At 38.8% G+C, this 20,480-nt stretch overlaps 1 protein-coding gene across 50 annotated transcripts in view; it reads left to right on the top strand.

Moving 5' to 3' along the window:
* Positions 1–20,480, top strand: part of AOPEP (aminopeptidase O (putative)) — a 332,682-nt gene that overhangs the window by 44,657 nt on the left and 267,545 nt on the right. For 48 of the 50 annotated variants that reach the window (XR_007413833.1, XR_007413800.1, XR_007413804.1 and 45 more), the window contains exon 3: positions 11,504–11,670. Coding sequence is in view for 24 of the 50 variants with exons in the window: in XM_049115915.1 (XP_048971872.1) it covers positions 11,504–11,670 (167 nt within the window). In the remaining 26 variants the exon portion in view is untranslated. Of the gene's footprint in view, positions 1–5,044; positions 5,196–10,965; positions 11,122–11,503; positions 11,671–20,480 lie in introns of all 50 variants that reach the window. The other 2 variants (XM_049115948.1, XM_049115949.1) reach the window with 2 other exon arrangements.

The following is a 20,480-nucleotide window of genomic DNA, read 5'->3' as shown; positions in this document are numbered from 1 at the left end:
ACTGCAAGTCAATATAGTAATTCCTACAGCTCAGCTGGAGGAATGCTGATCTTAGTGAACTTGTGTTGAGTACCTTCTTTTATAGCCTCCGACTCCTTTGACTGAAGTGGTGGGCTTGGGAAATTGCTTAGATCTCTTCCCCAACCCATCCCCCCAAAAAAACCTTTTAGATTTTTTTTTTAAGCATCACTTCAACTTTGAGCTCTGATTATCCTGTTCCTTACCTCCAATCTTACATCTCTGTTCTGGTCTCCCACCCTACTCAGAATGAGTTCACTTCTTGTCTTATTTCTGTTGGAGTCTGAGGCAGCCTTTGGGAAATTTCAGGGTTGGTGCAAACTTACAACAGCACAAAAGCATACTGATTTATATATAGAATAACTTAATTGGATATTCTTGGGAGACCATGAGGAAAAGAAATAGGTCTTCCTATTGTATCTTTAAAATTTTTTGAAATTATTAAGGGTTGAGTTTTAATTTTTTTTAATTTTTAAAGACTTTATTTATTCATGAGAGACACAGATAGAGAGGTAGAGACACAGGCAGAGGGAGAAGCAGGTTCCATGCAGGGAGCCTGATGTGGGACTCGATCCCGGGACTCTAGAATCACGCCCTGGGCTGAAGGCAGGCACCAAACCGCTAAGCCACCCAAGGATCCCCAAGGGTAGTGTTATTATTTTTTTAAGGATAGAGTTTTTAATAAGATTTAACAAAATATGGTCTCTGAATACTTAATTTAGGAAATCATAGTTTTTAATACTCCCAGATACTTCATTTTCGAATTAGAATAATGGGGAAGAAGAATCTATTGACAGTAGTTGGAAGAAATGCTTATTAATGGCCTCAAACATAGCTTTCTTCTCAGTGCTCACTTTACAGAAAGAGATTAGACTTGTAAATTACGTTATATGTCAGGTGTTGAGTAGGAATGAGTTATGGATAAATACTGATTTCCATAAAGAAACCAAAGAGGTACTTGGGAACATCTTGTTCCTGCAAAGGTTGACTTGGCAAATGTCTCCTTTTCTGGTAATTCAATAAAATGCATGATCATAGCAGGAGTTTAAACTGTATCCTTGGGAGTTTATGATGATATGTTAGTAAATAAATGGCATTTATGCAGCCTTACAAGGATAATAAATTTTGTTTAAAAAAAGAAATCCTCAGAAGATATTTTCTCTCCCTTTTGTCTTTTTGGGGGTAATTTTATTATAGTCAGGATCGTCTTCCATGAATAGCCACCAAATCTTTCTAAACTCTCCCACATGCTTATGAATAAATCTAGGTGTATATTGGTAACTCTTTGGATACTTTAAGGACTTTAAAATGCCCACGGATCCCAAGTTGTGAGACCAAAAAAAATCCCTTAGTGATGAGAGCAGTTAATGATCATCAGGGTTAGAAGACTTCATGAAAATAACTGTGTGAAAATACAACATTTTACAATTGTGTGAAAAATATAATGGGGGATCCCTGGGTGGCGCAGCGGTTTAGCGCCTGCCTTTGGCCCAGGGCGCGATCCTGGAGACCCGGGATCGAATCCCACGTCGGGCTCCCTACATGGGGCCTGCTTCTCCCTCTGCCTGTGTCTCTGCCTCTCTCTCTCTCTTTCTCTGTGTGTGACTATCATAAATAAATAAAGTTAAAAAAAATATATAATGGGTAGGGCTTATTTTCTCCCAAGGCATAGAGCCTGCATTTATTAAAACTAACATTTTGTCTTTGAGTGGCAGAACACTATCAGCATACCTACTATAAATTCTTAGTCCTGGATGAGAAACGTTTTATTCTCGTGTTACAACTAGGAAATTGAATAAAGTTACTGAAAGCTCCTAGAAAAAAATCCATGTTTCAGTTGGAAAAGGGAGTTACGTTTCTTATTTTTTATCTTTACCATGTCCCTTATTGTATGCAAAGATTTCAGTACTTTAAAAGAAGATATTAGCTTTCAGTAATTTCTGTTTTTAAGCGCTTATCAGACACAAACTTAAGAAAATCTCTAAATTGGTACCTTCCCTTTTGAGTTCTGTCAGTGGCTTCTCTCCTTGTCACCCTTACTCTACCCTATGTTGAAAATAAAACTTAAATTATTTAGTTTGATACTATTATAAACAAATGATCATTTAAGACATCAAAGGATCTCAATATGGAATGCAAATTGTGACAAAACAATCTAATTGTATTAAAAATGTATGAAACAGCCTCCTCCTCCCTGAAGGGGGTTGGGGGAGAAGGTGCTGACTGTAGTCACTTTGGAAATGAGTGAAGTTTGTTAAGACTAAAAATGCAAAAAGGAACCGTACCTAAATACTGTGCTGTAGTTGCTGAAGTTATTTCCTGTGGGAGTACAGGTTAACAATTCCAGTACCACTCTACATGTATACTGGAATTGAGCAATTAAGTAAATTAAATAAGTCTGGGAGCCAAGTTTCTCACTGTTGAAGTGGAAGGTTACAGGTGAGCAAGAGGAAGAGGCTAGAATGATCTCTGTGGTATTAGATTAGAATTGGAGACATCACTATAAACTCATGTTTAATGTTTAAGATGATACAGATTGCTGCATTTATAGAAATAATTATAAGTAGGTGTTTTCCAAGGGTTAGCATGAACACATAAATTTCCTTACTTGTCACCTGGAAGGGTGTAGAAGCACAGTGCCTGGGTCTTGGTTTCTAATATCATTCTCCAATAATGAAACAAGGGCTTCTTGCAGGACTGGCTAGGACTGGAGGAAATATACAAGATGAGCCTGGAGCATCTTGTAGTGACAGAAAATAAGTGCTCAAACAGCAGCAATAGTAGCCTGCAATTGAGGGTATATCCTCAAGGTCCAAGGAGCCATCGGGAAGAATTTCTAACGACCAAAGCTGAGCAACAATATAAAATAGTTTTGATAGATGACCTAAAGTATACAGTAATTATTCATGAGTTCACAGTGATATAAATAAATATTTGAATAAATAAACAAATGGAGGAAAATAGACAAATCTAATGTACAGAAGTTGCCCAAGTTATATAGATACTCCATCCTCAAGGAGGTGGAACATAACTCTGCTTCTTACTAAATATGGGCTAAGAAATAAGAGTAACTTTTACATTGTAGAAACATGACAGACATGACCTCAGTGACGATATCAATGTTAACATCAATGGTGATGAGTCATGTTGCTAGTGTGTACCCTTGGTATGATGTGTTGAAATGACATCTTTGTGATTGTCCTCCCCCAAACCCATGATCCCAATCTAACCAACAGAAAAATATCAGATAAATCCCAATTGAGGGACATTCAACAAAATAGTACTCCTCAAAACTCTCAAGGTCAGGGCACCTGGATGGCTCAGTTGGATAAGCATCTGCCTTTGGCTCAGGTCATGATCCCGAAGTCCTGGGATCATGCCCTGCATCGTATGCCCTGCATCTCATTGGACTCCCTGCTCAGTAGGGAGTCTGCTTCTCCCTTTCCATCTGCTCTTTCCCTCCCTCGTGTTCTCTCTCTCAAATAAATAAAATATTTAAAAAGAGTAATTCTCAAGGTTGACATAAAGAAAGTCTTAATAAACTGTCATAGACAAGAGAAGCCTAAGAAGACATGATTAATGTATCCTGGAACAGAAAAGGGACATTAGGGCTAACAAAGAAAATCTGAAAAAAAAAGAAAAGAAAATCTGAATAAAATATAGACTTTAAGCATGTATCAATATTGGTTTGTCGGTTGTGACAAATATATTAATGTAAGATGTTGATAAAGGTAAATATGGAGTAAATGGGAAATCTGTGTATTATCTTTGCACTTTTAAAAGTAAATCTAAACCTGAACTAAAATAATGTTTATTAAAAAAATAAACTTCAAATCTGGAAAGTAGTCACCATCTTTCTGCCTTAAAATCTCCTTTTTGTAAGGGCTGCTTTCCCATTTTTATCAAGTGATAATGTTTTTTGGAGAACTGAAAATGTATTTAAAGCTATAAAAGAGTATTTCTTCAATAATTGTCAGTAATTTCTTTTCCCCCATTATTATTGTAGTTCTAAAATGAAGTGTCTGGTTGTATAAAAGCTACATTTTCCTACCTGGGTTTAGCCATTGTGGGATTATGGAAGTCCTTGAAATGAAATGTTCTTTTTTGCCTCTGTCATATAGATACTGGATTACAGGTGACATTTAAAAAGGATCACCGAAACAGTAACAGACTCGTATATGATAGTATGATACAACATGCTTCTTGGAAAGCCTGTTTACTTCATGTAGTATGAGTTTGTGTGCCTTCTAAAAAATATTTTGAAGAACTATTTGAGAGTAGGGAGAGAGTTTAAGAATGTGTTAAGGGGTTGTTGCCAAGCTAGGAAGGAAGGGGACCTAATATCTTTTTGGTTCTAGATCTTCAGTATACCTAAGAAAAAAACTTTTAGAAATGGAAATCTTTAATTCAAAGTTTATATACTTTTCTATTCCACTAAATACATGTTACTTAAAACCAAAGCATTCTCTCTGGTAACCCATTCCTTTTTCCCATAGGATCATTATAATGGTTGTGAAACCAGCCAAGTGGTTAGGGAACCTGGGTTTAAGCTCATGACGTCACTGAACATGAGTTGAATGGAGTGGAAATTTAGTTAAATATAGGAAATTTATTTTTAAAACTCCACTTACTTGGATCATGGTTAAAGATAAGGAAACTGCTTAGGAAAATACATTATAATTTAAAGTAATATTAAAAATTTTAAATTCCATAAATCAAAATGTTGTTATTTTAGACAAGACCAGGTTGAAGTTGGCAAAATACTAAAGAGATTAATTTTTCTCTATTATGTTTATTACTTAGCTGTTGGACCAAGGAAAGAGGTAGACTTTGGGAGTATTTTTAGTTTAACATCAAAACCAGATGTTAAAACATGTTTTTTTCTTCCCCCACTAAAATAGTTTCATTGTTTAATATCTTGCTATAAAATTTTAAAAGAATGAGCAGAAGATCTCTGGGAAGAGATTTCAGGTCAAAAAGGAATATTTCTACAGTGAATCCTTTTCTTTTTCTTTCCTGCTTCAAGAAACTAATACAAAATTCTTGAGAACTGAAGTGGAAATACATATATTAAGAAGGAATTGATAATCTCGACTTGAAAATGTTTGGAAGGGTTCTACATTAGCCTCTTTCTCCCCTTGCTGACATTCTAGATCTGCCTCTGTTTATCAGCCCAGGTGAGTCAGAGGAGAAAAGGTAATGATGGACTGTCTTAATTTACACATGTAACCCAAATGACTAACCAACCAGAGAGAAAAACCTTGAATAATCAAACATCAACAGAAAACAACAAATCACACTGACTTACAACCAAAGAGCATACTATTTTGGAAAGGACCTGGAAAGTGGGAGCCAGGAGAGCAGAATACTTGTCTGAGCTGTGCTGCCCATTAGCTTTGTGACTTCAGATAAGGCCTTTTACATCTCTCGAGCTTAATTTTCCTGTGTTTTATAAAGATCTTTCATTTTAGAATCTCCACATGAGACTTCCAAATGAGAAATACTGTCTTTGCCATTTTAACAGCTTGCCTATTTTGCACCCAAAATGCTTGTGCTGAAAAGTGGTGAATTTCTGATTCAAAGCCACTTCCATTCAGTCCAGTTCATTCTGTACACAAAATCAGAGTCAAAGCAGCATTCTCCTTGTACCTGCCATATGTTCAGACTGAGGGATCCTGGTTTTGGTAAAGTGCCATGAAGGAGAATATAATAAAGAAGGTGTGTGTGCAGGGTTGGGAGGAAAGAGTGAGTTATAGTTGACATTTCCTATTTTAGTATTCCACCTCTTGATTTTTGTGGCACAAGAGAGCAAGAGGGCTGCTTGCTTCTAGCTTGAGTTTAGTGATAACATGGAGTCTTACAAAAAGATCAGGTGCAGGAAGGAGAAGAGATAAGGAACTGGAGGAGGCCTGAAGACTTTGTAACCCTGGCAAGTTTTCTAAAAGAATCCGACTCACAGAACTGTCACATCTGTGGCCCTCTGGACTCCAGGGACCAGATCAGTACTTCATTGTGGGAAAATACCCAACAAGCCACACCCATGGCAATTCTAGGCTCATCACCTCCTGCCCGCTTCTCCTAAGGCAGCCCTCTCCCCAGTTCCTGAGTGGACTTCAGATAAGAGACGTGGTGGTATCAAGTCTCTGAAAACAGGTGATTTTATGGAAAGTGGTAGAATTGAAACTTTTTTTTTAAGATTTTATTTATTTATTCATGAGGCACACACACACACACACACACACACACACACACACAGAGGCAGAGACACAGACAGAGGAGAAGCAGGCTCCATGCAGGAAGCTTGATGTGGAACTTGATCCTGGGACTCCAAGAACACGCCCTGGGCTGAAGGCAGGTGCCAAACTGCTGAGCCACTCAGGAATCCCAGAATTGAAACTTTTTAAAACTAAAAGTAACCCCTTTTTCACACTGACTGCAAAAAGATGAACGCATAGAGTTGTCAACTGAAGAGAAATAAAATATGTAATTTGTTTTTTTTTTTTTAAAGATTTTATTTATTCATGAAAGACACAGAGAGAGAGGGGCAGAGGGAGAAGCAGGCTCCATGCAAGGAGCCCGACGCGGGACTCGATACCGGGTCTCCAGGATCACATCCTGGACTGAAGGTGGTGTTAAACCGCTGAGCCACCAGGGCTGCCCTAAAATATCTAATTTGAATGAATCCCTACAAGTTTCTCTTTATAGCTGGCTCCTTAAGAAAATGAGCATGTGAGTGTTCACCAGCATCTTACCTTGGAAGGCATATGTCTTAGTCCATTTGGCTACTATAACAAAATACCACAAATTTATTTCTTACTGTTCTGGAGGCTGGAAGTCCAAGATCAGGGTACCAGCACATTCAGGTTTTGATGAAAGCTCTCTTCTGGTTGCAGACAGCTGACCTTTGGCTGTGTCCTCACATAGGGGAAGGGGCTAAGGAGCTCTCTTGGGCTTAGGAATTTGAGGGGGACACGTTCAGACCATAGCAGCATAGTTAGTGTGTCTCATCCTTGTTTAACCACTCCATGAACAAATATGTATCAAGCTGAAGTTGTAGCCATTCTGGCAAGTTCTTCCTGAGTTTAGAAGTTCTTTAATGGCAGCCAGTCATGGGGCAGCTTTCACACTATCTCACCATTTTCTTTCTGATTTTCAGTGTCTTCCTCTCCACCCCCACAATTCCTGTGCAGCTTAACTGGACTCCTCAGGGAGCCTTTCATTGGGTGGCTATCCCAGGGCATGTGGGATGAGCCCTGGTGTGAGAGAGTTTTCCTCTGTGTGCTGGAAGGAATTATTGAGTCTGGAAATAATGAAGTTATGAGCACTGGAGGCTGGCGCCTGCACATCTGTCCCATGAGCGTTTTAGCAACATGGCTGAGGTGCAAGACTGTGCATTTTGAGTAAACACAGCTGCAGATATTTCAGTGATTACACATCCAGATAGCTGCAGAACATATTTGTAAATGCACATAGATTTTCCTCCCCTCTTGGGGCACAGGGCATGGGGGACAGGAAATCAGCTCTAGGTAGTTATTTGTAGGTGTGCGTGATGGGAGCCATCTTGACTCTTGAATCACCACGTGGGGAGTATGATTTTCACAATTCAGTGAAGTCCCTACGTTCACCCATTCTTCACTTTTTGTGATGCCCCAAATTCCGCCTCTAGAGGTTTATCCAGAGGTTAAGGTTAAAAATATAGTCACTTAACTTTACATTATTTTAGATGTTTGCACTAGGATGTGCAACATGCATAAGGATATCACATCGTAAAATCTCCAAAGGCCATTGCTTATGAATTAAGCAGTGCTTGGTGTGGGCATGTTGGGAAAGGAAGAAGGGAGGCTGGAACTGAGAAAGGGTAAAGGCCAAGAAAGGAGTAGGTTGGGAGCACAAAGATAATCTCTGTTTTCAAGAAATTTAGCTTAGGATCTCCCTCTTTGATGAGTATTTTTCTATTTGTGAAAACATTCCAATGAGAAAACAATTGAGTCCCCTTTCAGACATGGCTATATCTATGGATCTATATCCATAGATGGAGCTTTTTACACTTTCAGAGTTATAGCTCTGGAGACCAACGGGGAAGTGTGGTGTTTCTCCCATTCAGATGGGGGTCCCAAAATGTGGGGCGTCTCTATTGGGTGGGGGCTGGTGGTGACAGAATTCACCCAAGGCAGAAAAAAGGAGATAGAAGTTTACTGAATGCACCCCAAGGGAAAGGCAGGGAGGACAGCACAGGAGAGACCATCTGCAAGGAAGTGGGGGCTGTATTTAAAGGCCGAAGGTGAAGAGATTTGGAGATGTATGGATCCTGTTTTGTTGGTACTTGTGCCTAGTTGTACTTAGCCCAGTGGTTAGTTAAGGCCTGTGGATATTTTGAAGTGGGTGGCCTGATGGGCCTGTTTGTATTCAGGGTCACTGCGCACCCTTTTGCCTTGCTCTACATTCCATTGCTCAAGCCTAAAAGCAGCCTCTACAGAAAGTGAGAAAAGGAAACATAGATTTTAGCAGCAAGGATGCCCCAGCGATGAAAAGAGGTAACAGAAGAGAATTGTGAGGACAGGAGAGTGGGAGGTGAGAGCTTGGGGGGGGGGGGGGGCGGCTAGCCAGGTAACTAATCCCTATGGTGGGAGGAGTCAGGTGTCCTGGGACAATATGGTAGAAAGAGCCCTCAAGAGGATGCTGGGGGGGTGGGGGTGGGGGTCAAGACAGAACTAGAAAAAATATCTAGGACTAGACCATTTAGAGGGGAAATGATCAAGAATGAGAGAGGAAAGGATAGTGGTAACATGCTTTTTAAAAATCCAGCCAATGGGAAGATTTCCTCCCACACACTCCCTGATTTGTGGATGGCACCCAGACTCAAATCTGCTGGCAACATCAATACTTAGTTCGTAAGCCCATCATTCCTCAATTTTCTATGATCTAGCCGATTTCAGACACTCAGTCCCATTGCTGAACAGTGGTTTGTGCTTGGAAAATCATGGTCTCTATGTCCATACAAGTACCCTCTGCCATTGGGTGTATTAAGTCCTGTATGCGCAAAATAAATAGGGACTCTCCTTCTCTCTTGTCCCTTCCTGTGACCTTGCTTGTCATCTTGACTTCTTTCTTGTGTAATTGCTTCACAACACATCTTATCACCTGAGCCAGAAACCTGAGAAAATTCTGTTATCTATTATTGCTGCATACAAATCACCCCAAACTTAATAGTTTAAAAGAACAAATATTTATTATCTCAGACGGTTTCTGAGGGTTAAGAATCCAGGAGCAGCGTAATTGAGTGGTTCTGGCTCAGTATCTCTTACAAGGTTGCAGTCAGCTATCTGTTGGGGCCACGTGCATCTCAAGGGTTGACTGCAGCTGGAAGATTTTCTTCCAGATTTATTTGCATGGTTTTCAGCAGGCCTCAGGTCCTCACTGACTGGGCCAGAGGTCTCTGTTTCTAGCACATGGGCCCCTCCATAGGCTGTGTGAGGACTGTCTTGACATGGCAGCTGGATTCCTTCCAGATCAAGTAGAGAGAGAGAGAGAGAGAGAGAGAGACAACCTCTTGATCCCGGGTCTCCAGGATCTCGCCCCGGGCCAAAGGCAGGCGCTAAACTGCTGAGCCACCCAGGGATCCTCCCTGCCCCCCTTCTAAAATAAATAAAGAAATTTTAAAAGATAAAAAATAAAAATAAAGCTCGAGACAGGACCAGTAAATAGAAAGGGCTGCACTTGGGTTACAAGGAATGGCTGATTATATACTTTGGAGTTGGGGGAGTTAAAGACAAAGCAAAGTTTCCAAAAGGACTTTCATATGCTAAAGAAGACTCCCAGGAACCTGGAGGCCTATCTATTGTCAAACTTAGGTTTTTTCCTCTAGTAAAACATTAAGACAGTTGGGATTTTCTGGAGGAATGTCATACTCTGCCTGCCTCAAGTATTTGTCAATGGGCTGCAGGTTATAAGGACATTTAATTTAGGTCCAGTTTCTGTTCTTGTTGTGATCTCTGGATGACAAGGAACCTCATTTCCCAGGCTCCCTTGTCTTCTGCTTCCTGCTAAGTTTGGCCTATGTAGGGCAATGGAGGAAAATTTGAGAGCAGAAACCGTTGGTGAGAAACAAGGCATTTCTTCTTCCTTCTTGGGTTTCTTTGGCATCTCCAGCAGTGACTGAGTCTCATCTGGTCCCAGCACCCATTGGACAGTCCCCACCGTGACTCTGGCTTTTGCCAGGTGAACCCTGCCATTGCAGCCCATTAGCTCCTGGTAATACCAGCTCCTTCACCCAGAGGACTCACAGCAGCTACTTACCACTATGGCTAATCCTTGGATTGCCTCACCTTCCCCCGCTTGGCTTCTCAGTTCTTCTGTCACTTGGATAGCCAGTGCCCTATGTTAAGTCACCTCTCTTTCTTAAGATCCAGACTGGTGTGTCTTTTACTACTGAGACCTGACTGATGGAGTAGGACCATCATTCTGTGTGTTCCTGCACATTGTAGGAACTCAGTAAATGTTCAGTCATATTGATGTTAATGAAAAAGGAAAACCAGTTTACCAAGAGTGCTCTGTTCTATTCATTTACTCTATAAGTCAAACTGATTAAAACTACATCATATTTGTCGTAATTCCTGAAAAGCAAAAAATGGAGACATTTTCCTAAAACATTTTCCTGAGGGTCACTTTTGTGCTTTCAACTCTGTGGTATCAAAAGAATGGATTCCTTTGATCTCATAGATCTTTTCAATCGCTGTCTTTCGTCTGACTTAATCATGGAAAGGATCATTCTTAGTATGGCTGGGTTTATAATTTTTAATTGTGGCAGAACGAGCCGTAATGTCATACCATTTGGTTTCCTGCACTCGCTTTGTAATGACTCTACACTTGGCCTTCCCATCACAAGCCCCGTTGTTGTGACCTACGCTTCTGTTTATATGCCAACCTCTGTTCTTGGCCTCCACACAGGGATTCCCACAAGGGTTCCATTTGAGATGGTGGTTTCCAAGATTGGGAATATCTGCCCACCAGCAACTGGATTTGAGACCACCAGCTTGTTTTTCCAAACATTAATATCTCGGTGATCTCCAAACATATTTTCTTTTCCAGAATGCTTTCCAAAAGGTTTGTAAGAATGTCTCTAAAACTTTTTTCTTTTGAAGGCGGAAGGGCCTAAGGGGAGGGGCAAGGGTAATACAGATTTTAAATTGGCAGACTAGTATTTAAAACTTTATCCAAAAAGCTATTTTTCCCTTAAAAAAACAAAAAACAAAAAACCTCTCTTTACATATTTAAGTAACTTATTTGGGAGAAATTACTACTCGGCTATTCATATAGCCAGCCCGTGGCAGTTTCAGTTCAAAATGCTTTGAAACCAGTCAACTACAAAGCCTCAAATGTTTTTTCTCTTTGAAAGCTCAACTTAACCTTCACTACCCTGGTGGTGAGAAAAGTGACAACTCATTTAAAGATTCCCCTCTTTTGTTTCTTTGTCTTTCTTATGCAGGCCATGTGTTTATACTATGGGATCTCCCGTAAACAACAGGGCTCTTTTTCCATGCCAGGAGCCACCCGTTGCCATGTCAACATGGCAGGCTACAGTTGGAGCAGCTGCATCTTTTGTTGTTTTAATGAGTGGGGAAAATTCTGCCAAGCCAACACAGCTTCGGGAAGGTACTGTACATGTGTTCTGTGCTTCTTTCTGTAGTGCACACATGCTGGACCCAGGGATCCAATACGCAATGTTTTTCTCAACTTTAAAGAGCTCCTTTATGAGTTGGGTTGGAGTGAACATACTAAAAACATTTTGCTAGAGAAAACAGCAGGGGATGGGGAGGGGCAGTTGGGAGCCTGGACATGGCATGCAGGGCTCTTCACGCTAGAGTTATCAATTCCTGGATTAATTTTGGAGTTGCTTTCACCTGGTGGTTTGTGGGCTGTAAGTGGGTAGTCTTGGTTTGAAGACTTTGGGACAGGCAGAGTGCGTCGTGGAAACACCATTACAGTTGCCTTGTCTGTAGTTCAGTTTGTTCATTAGGCTGGGCGATAGAGCTCCTGTTGGCTGGCCCACTGGAGTTGTCCTGCTAAGGCATCTGTCCTGCATACTATATGCCCACTTGTCTCTGAACCAAAGGTGTGTAAGAAAGATGTGCTAACACATCAAGGTTGTGTCTGTGAATCACTTGCTTGTTGCAATAATCAGCTTTTTCAGTTGAGATCCAGAGCATGTTGACGCTAGGTGAATTTTTTCTAATTTGTTATTTCTTAATTTAGAATGTTGTATCTCCATCCACATACTTATTATAGAAACTAACATTTGTAGAAAAGCAAAAATAATAAAAAAATTTATAGAGAAAATGGTTGCTAACATTTTGCTGCATTTCCCTACAGTATTTAAAACCTATATGTATCATATATGTTATCATTTCAAAATTGTTGTCCTAGCATGTAACATTTTTATATTCCATTTATTTTACTCTTTGTATATCTTGAATGTTTTCCAAGTCGTTTTTAAAAAATATGTTAGTCTGCATAATAATTTTGTTGTGTGAATATATCAGATTTTGTAATGTTTCCATATTACTAGACATTTTTATTGTTTCCAGGTTTTTCCCCCTGTTATAAATAAAGATGCATTAAATTCCAGAGGAGATAGTTTGTATAAAATGAGATTATTGAGTCAAAAGTTTTGAACATGTTTAAGTTTGTTGGTTCATTTCTCAGATAGGTTATTTTCCAGAAAGGTTGTACAATTTATACTCTCATGAGTAGCTATGAGGGTCCTGGTTACTAGGAGTGTCACCCTTCTGATGGGCAAGAGAAGGTTTCTCTTTAATTGGATTATTTCGATAATCGACGAGGTTCCACTTGTCCTCGAAAGTTTCTTAACCATTGTTATTAGTTGTTCACTTCCTTTGCCTGTTTTTATTCTGAGGCCTTAGTGAGGCTTTCAAAGTTGTTTCATCTTTTAATTTAATTGGCTCTTTAAAAAATAAAGATATTGGAGATTCTGGGTTGGTAAACATATGAAGATCCTGGGAGAAGGCATGGAAGCTCTACGCTCTGCTGCCCCGCCCCTGCACACCTTCTCCTGTGCATCTCTTCCCTCTGGCTGTTCCTGAGTTGACTGCCTCTTCATCAAATGCTGCAGAAAAGTACACTGGTGAATTGTTTATTTGGGTCTTCATTTCCTTATGGAGTCTCCCCTAATCACATAAACTTACATTAAGTAAATCTATAAGCTAGTCTCCTATATAAAAGAATAAATATATTAATCTCTTAATATTTGTGAAAAGCATTTTGTCCAGTTTATAGTATGTGTTTTAATTTCATATAATGTTTTGTTTTTTGTTTTTTTTTCATATAATGTTTTTGATAGGAGATTTTAATTTTAATGTAGTCAAATCTGTCAGGTTTCTCTTGGAAAGTCTTTTGCTGCTCTTAGATTTACCTGTTTTATTCTAATATTTTTATTTAAGTTTTAGTTTAATTTTTGTAATTTAATCTGTCACAGGTTATTCTGGTCAGGGTTGTGAAATGAGAACTAATTTTTTTTTTTCCCCAATTTTTCCAATCAGGAAACTAGTTGCTACAAGATCATTTATTGGATCTTTGCTGACTTGTAATATCTCCCTTTTAAAATTTTTTTATTTTAATTCCAGTATAGGTAACATACATTGTTACGTGGGTTTCAGGTGTACAATCTAGTGATTCAGCAATTCTATACATTATTCAGCGCTCATCATGACAAGTGTACTTTTGATTTGTGGTATTTCCTTTATCAAACTAGATTTACACATGTACTGGAGTCTTCACTGAGTGTTTACTTGATTCTCAAAGCCAAGACAAAATAAAACAAGTAATATATTTAAAAATTTTATTTTCTAAAAGTAGATTACAAGGACAAGAAAATTGCAATAGTCTCCTTTTTCCTCCTATTTTCCAGCTACCCAGGAACTGTCCCCCAAGGCAATTAGGGTGACCAATTTCTATTTACTATACACTAATTTGTGTATAGTATAGTTTTTCCTTTTTATTGCACAGATCATAACATGCTATACACATTATTTTTGTATTGTGCTTCCTCCTTCAACTTCTTCATTGTTTTTATGACTGCAGAGTATTCCATAAATGGCTGTTTCACAATTTAGTTAACTGATAGCTCTACACTTTATATCAAATAATAAACTTAATGAGCATTTACTTCTCTCATCTTCCCTTACCAACATTCCGTTCCCCAGTTTTAATTAATACAGTTTGTGGTTTGGGACTGATAGTATCTTTATACTTTGTTTTTGTGTTCTTTCTTCTCTTCCAGGAATTATAATTACTGTTTTATGTTTCCATTCAGTTTCAAATCATTTGCATTAAGTAGTTAGACTTTCTTTATTCTTGAGCTCTTAAGTTTGAATCATCTCTCCGCTGGGAAGTGGGAAAATATATATATATATATACATATATATATATATATAAATTTTTTATTTATTTATTTTCCCAAGGCACAGAAGGGGCATAAGGAGAGGGAGAGAGGAATCCCAAGCAAGCTCCACAATCAGTGTTGAGCCCAGCATGGGATTGGATCTCAAAACCTGATCATGACCTGAGGCAAAATCAAGAGTCAGATGCTCAACTGACTGAGCCACCAAGGTGCCCCAATATTTTTTTCTAGAAAGGTGGATATGTGGTATATTTTCTGAGCCTTCCCATATTTAGGTTGGCTTTTTGTTGTATTCACTTATAAACAATCCTTGACTAGGTATGAAATTCTTAGGACTTTTTTTCCCTTTGAAATTGACTGTACATGTTTTCATTATTATCCCTTAGTATTTCTGAGGAAAAATCTGATATTAATTTCTTTTTTTTATTCTTTGAAAGTAGTCTGATTTTCCTACCTAGAAGCTCACAGAATTTTTTTTTGTTTATGTAATTCAAAACTTTCTAGAACGTAGCTAGTTATGGGTGCCATTTAAAAAAAATCAACTTTATTGAAGTATAATGTACATATAATAAAATGCAGACAGTTTAAGTCTTGTTCATGAGGTCTGACAAATATACCCGCCTATATAATTAATCAACACCCCTATGAAGCTGTAGCTATGTCTGTTACCGTAGAAATTCTCTGTGCCTTTGCCATCTGTCCCCAACCCCATACCAGTCAACCACAGATCTGATTTCTGTATCTGTAGATTACTTTTCCCTTTCCTATGGATTCAGATAAATGGAGTTATTCTGTGTGTACTTTTCTGTGTCAGACTTCTTTTGCTTTACATGTTTGTGAAATGCGTCTGTATTGTTGTAGGTGGCAGTAGTTTACTGTCTTTAAAGAAATTGATGGGGGTGCCTGACTGGCTCAGCATGTAACTCTGATCTCGGGGTTGTAAATTTGAGCCCCATGTTGGGGGATAGAGTTTATGTAAAAAAAAATTTTTTTTTTAAATAAAGAAATTGGTGAATAGTCATCCATAATATGAATAAACTTTTTTTTTTTTTTTTAAATCTGCTCACCTGTTGAGGGACATTTGAATTGTTTTTGGCCATCACAAAAAATGTGCTGTGGATATCCATGTAGAAGTCTTTTTGTGGATAGAGATTTTCATTTCTCTTGAGTAAATACACAAGAGTGGAATTGCTGGATCATATATGTATATTTTAACTCAGTAAGTGTCTGCCAAACTAGTTGCAAAGTGATTGAATCATTTTATATTCCACTAGCAATGTCTGAGAGTCCAGTTGCTGTGCATCCTTGCAAACACTTGGTGTTGTTGGTCCTTTTAATTTTTGTTGTCCTGCTGGGATTGAAATATTTCCTGGGTATCCCTGGGTGGCTCAGAGGTTTGGCGCCTGCCTTTGGCCCAGGGCGCAATCCTGGAGTCCCGGGGTCGAGTTCCGCGTCGGGCTCCTGGCATGGAGCCTCCTTCTCCCTCTGCCTGTGTCTCTGCCTCTCTCTCTCTCTCTCTCTGTGTCTATCATAAATAAATAAATACATCTTAAAAAAATATTTCCTTGTGGTTTTGATTTGCATTTCTTTGATGGCTCATGATGGTGAGCAACTTTTCATGTACTTATTGTACATTCTTATATCGTCCTTTAAAAAGCATCTCTTCAAGCATCTCTTTATTTAATGTAGGTGTTTTGGTTGTTTTATTATTGTAGGAATACTTTTTTTTTTAATTTTTTAAATTTTTTATTTATTTATGATAGTCACACACACAGAGAGAGAGAGAGAGGCAGAGACACGGGCAGAGGGAGAAGCAGGCTCCATGCACTGGGAGCCCCATGTGGGATTCGATTCCGGGTCTCCAGGATCGCGCCCTGGGCCAAAGACAGGCGCTAAACCGCTGCGCCACCCAGGGATCCCAGGAATACTTTGTATATTCTAGATACAAGCCCTCTGTCATACGTATGTATTGCAAATATGTTCTCCCAGTCTGTGTGGCTTGCCTTTTTATTTTTTTTACTTATACTATCTAAGGCTGATTTTCCATAGAGACATTTTGTTCTTTAGTAATTCTATTACAGATTTAAGTTGTTACTGTAACAGTTTCTTACAATCCTCCCTCATCTTTTATCTTGTTACTTTGTTTTTTTTAATCTCACTCTGTTTTACTGTCTCAGCTTTTTTGTCTTCTCATGACTTTCTACTACTTTTTTATAGAAATTATGTCTTCTTGTATCGTGATGGGAATGCCAGTTTACTAAGCTTATTTTTGTTTCTATAGTCAATTGATTTTTTTTTTTTTTAGTCAATTGATTTCTGAGGCTTGTTCTTCCTAAGTCCTTAGAACAATGTTTTCTTTGACTTTTATTTTGAGTATTTTTTCTTAAAGTGTTCATGACCTTCCTTTCTGGCATGTACCAACAGACAGGATTGGGTCTATGGATTTCCTTTCGTTCCATTCACTGTCCACTTGTGTCACTGGAATGGACTTAAATTATTTGTATTAGAATGATATTTTAGAAAGCATAAATATAAGAATAGGTACAAACTCTTATATAAATTATATTATGTGTCTAATAAGGTATATTGTAATATATTATTATATGATAACTCTTACACATCTATAAAGCCAAAATAAAATATAAATTAAACATAGACCAAAATATGAAATCAGTAAAATTCAAATAAGTAACTTAATTTTAATGTAAAGATTAAGATTTTGCTGAAATGAAATTGCCCTTCACAATATGAATGTAGTGCTGCCAGCTTCTGAAGGTTCTGTTGAGATTATCGTGCCTCTTCTACCCTGAGCCACGTGACGATCTTGTTCCCCATCACTTTATTCCATGTGTTGTAAAGCTTTTGTTTACACAGCATACTGTGATGTCATATAGCCTTTACTTGCCAAAAACATCCTCCGCATGTTCTTTTCTCATTATCTCTCAATCATCAAAGCAACGCTGCATGTCCCTGTGCATTCATATATACTAATGCAGATGTGGACTCTGAAATTGTTTGGTAGTACTCAGTTATATCTGGATGATCCAGTGTGCTTAAGAAATCTATCCCACTGCCCATTTTTGTAAATAAAGTTTTATTGAAACATGGCCATTGCATGTGGCTGCTTTTGTGCTACAGTGGCAGAGCTGAATATTTGCATTAAAAAGTATATAGCTAGTTTGTAAAATGTTTACAAACCAGCCCTTTACAGAAAAGAAAGCCTTCTGACCACTTTGGTATCTGTCATTGTCTGTCTATTTGAAGATTATAAAAAATTAAGACAAGAATGGACTTTAAAATTTTCATGAAAAATGCTCATACTTGCAGGAATATATCTGTGGATCTTTTTTCAGAATTACCAATTCAGGGCAGAGTTATAATGAAGCAGATGCTAATTGGGATTTGCTTATGTTCATACCACTTACATTTATGTGATATCGTGGGCTTACATTCATGCTGCTTATACTTACGCGATGTCATTGAGCAGACTTTACCAATTCGAATGGAAGGAGGATTGAGCTAGACAAGGAAAAAACTCTATGCCTAATACTGCAGTTCCCCTGTAGTCACAGCTGAGTATTTTTCAAAGGATAACCAGGAAAGAGGGCAAACAGAGCTCTTTGCCAGACCCAAAATGGCTGTCCTAAAGATGGAATAATGTCTCCAAATGTCTCTGTGCTCCTTAGAGTAAAAGGGTATGTGGCTACAAGATGATACTATTTCCTTTCCAAGTTATGTTTTCTCGATTGTAGATTGGTCTCCTAGGACCTCCACTCTACTGTGCACAATGCCCTTTAAAAGGATGAGCTCTTCACAAAACTGACCCACAAGTCACAGTTTACATCACAATGACACATCTAGTGATTAGCACATTTGCCAGGCACCAGCTGATTTCCCGAAAGAAGCAAAGCACCTGGGAGCAGCATAATCAGATACCAGCGACAGAAATGAGTGCAGCTCTTGGGCAGGGGATAGAAATCAGAAGACAGACCTCTGAGTCCCTGCTACATGAGAGAAATCATTCCTCCTAGCTGTTTTTAAAATAAGGCTAATGGTTTAGACTGTCGCTTGGTGACCATCATAAGAATTTTATTAGCTTAGAAGTTACCAATCTTTTTTCAAGAAGGCTACATCAAAGCTATAGATTTAGACTGAGTTGTTTGACTCTTTATTATTTAACTTCCTTAACAGAATTTCATTCAGGCAAGCAGAAATGTTATCCTGTGTGTTATCATCGGCCTATATTCCCTGCCAAAATGTACCTCACAGAGACCCCACACCCAAAAAAGTGCTTTGTATATAAGAGGTACTTGATACTTGGTTGAATAAATGTCTTTTGATAGATAGACATAATATGTTCATGGTAGGAGCACTTAAAAGCACTACTGAATAGTAACAAAAATGATTTTGGGGTCATTTCTTTAGTTATGCTTCTGTTTATAGAGTTTATGCCTTTTCTCCAGGCTCAATAGATTTTAAAAGAAAAAACTGGCATACTACATTCTTATTTTTCCCTGTTTGGCAATTCTTTTGTTTAGTTTTATTTTATTTTTGCAGGGTCTAATTTAGTGTATTTTTACTTCCTAGAAAAATAAAACATACCACTTCTTTTTCATGGAAAGGCTCAAGTAAATGAACAAAACTAACTTGAGGTCCTTAAAAATGTAAGAGAAGCAGCATATGAACAAGTGAAAAGTGTTAAAAACTATATGTGCCCTCACATCGTATCTGATTTCATTTTTCTGTGCAAAAGTAAAAGACTGTAGACATTACTTCATTCTGGGCAAAATGCTACTCTGGCTTGCCCAGTAGACCAACTCTCTGACATTCTCTCTCTTGACGTTGTGTGGGAAATTCCAGGAAGAAGCCAAGATTTCAGGGTCCAGACCCTTCTATGTGCAGTTGAAAGCCAACTTTCTTCCCTCTTGGTGGCTCAAAATGAGCAATACTATTTAGGCTGCTCCCACAGTGTGCAAGCAAGAATTACGTATAAGGAAATGGTAACGTGAAAGACATTTAGGAATGATTATGATTAAGAGTTTCATCACAAAGATAGAATGCAAAATAGAGAAAGCTCCTTGTTTCCAGAACTGGGGAAACTTTATTCTGAGCTAGTACACATGTTTCAAGGGGTAGGAGTTTGGAGTGAATGCATTTATCTTTTCTCTTTAGAAAGGTAATCGTGGGCAGCCCGGGTGGCTCAGTGGTTTAGTGCTGCCTTCAGCCCAGGGACTGATCCTGGAGATCCGGGATCGAGTCCCACACTGGGCTCCCTGCGTGGAGCTTGCTTCTCCCTCTGCCTGTGACTCTGCCTCTCTGTCTCTCTCTCTCTCTGTCTCTCAAGAATAAATAAATAAAATCTTAAAAAAAAAAGAAAAGAAAGCTAATTGTGGGGGATCCCTGGGTGGCTCAGCGGTTGAGCATCTGCCTTGGGCTCAGGGCATGATCCTGGAGTCCTGGGATCGAGTCCCACATCGGGCTCCCTGCATGGAGCCTGCCTCTCTCTCTGCCTGTGTCTCTTCCTCTCTCTCTCTCTCTCTCTGTCTTTCCTGAATAAATAAATAAAATCTTTTTTTTTTTTTTTTTAAAGAAAGCCAATGGTGACTGAGACACTGTTCTGCTCAGTTACATCCCCCATAAGGTCATGCCTTAGCACTTTCCAAATCTTTGTCGGTTTGTGATTCGCTTTTTGACTCCTTCTTGCTTACCTTCCTTATGGTGGATCATCTTGGGTAATGATGATTATAGCAGGTGTGTTCCAAATCTTTTTGCCTTGGATTTTGTCTCAGGCTTGACGTTCATAGTACTCGAGCATACCTGTGACCATCGGGAGCAGTATGATTTGGTGTCTGGCTTGCAGGCCCACTCTCTACCTGGGACTAGGTAATCTGTGTCACAAGTCAGAGTGGTGGCTGAGACTTGGAATAACAAGCCTGGTGCAGTGTATTATTAGCCTTCAGTGACATCAGCCATTAGGGAAAAACCTCAAAACCTACGGAGGTGCTTGTGTTCTCCCTTCGGTAGGTGGCGCTCTCTCACCTGGTTC

This window comes from Canis lupus, chromosome 1 (genome assembly GCF_003254725.2).
Source record: "Canis lupus dingo isolate Sandy chromosome 1, ASM325472v2, whole genome shotgun sequence".
Taxonomy (NCBI): Eukaryota; Metazoa; Chordata; class Mammalia; order Carnivora; family Canidae; genus Canis; species Canis lupus.
This window is presented reverse-complemented; position numbering and strand designations above follow the sequence as displayed.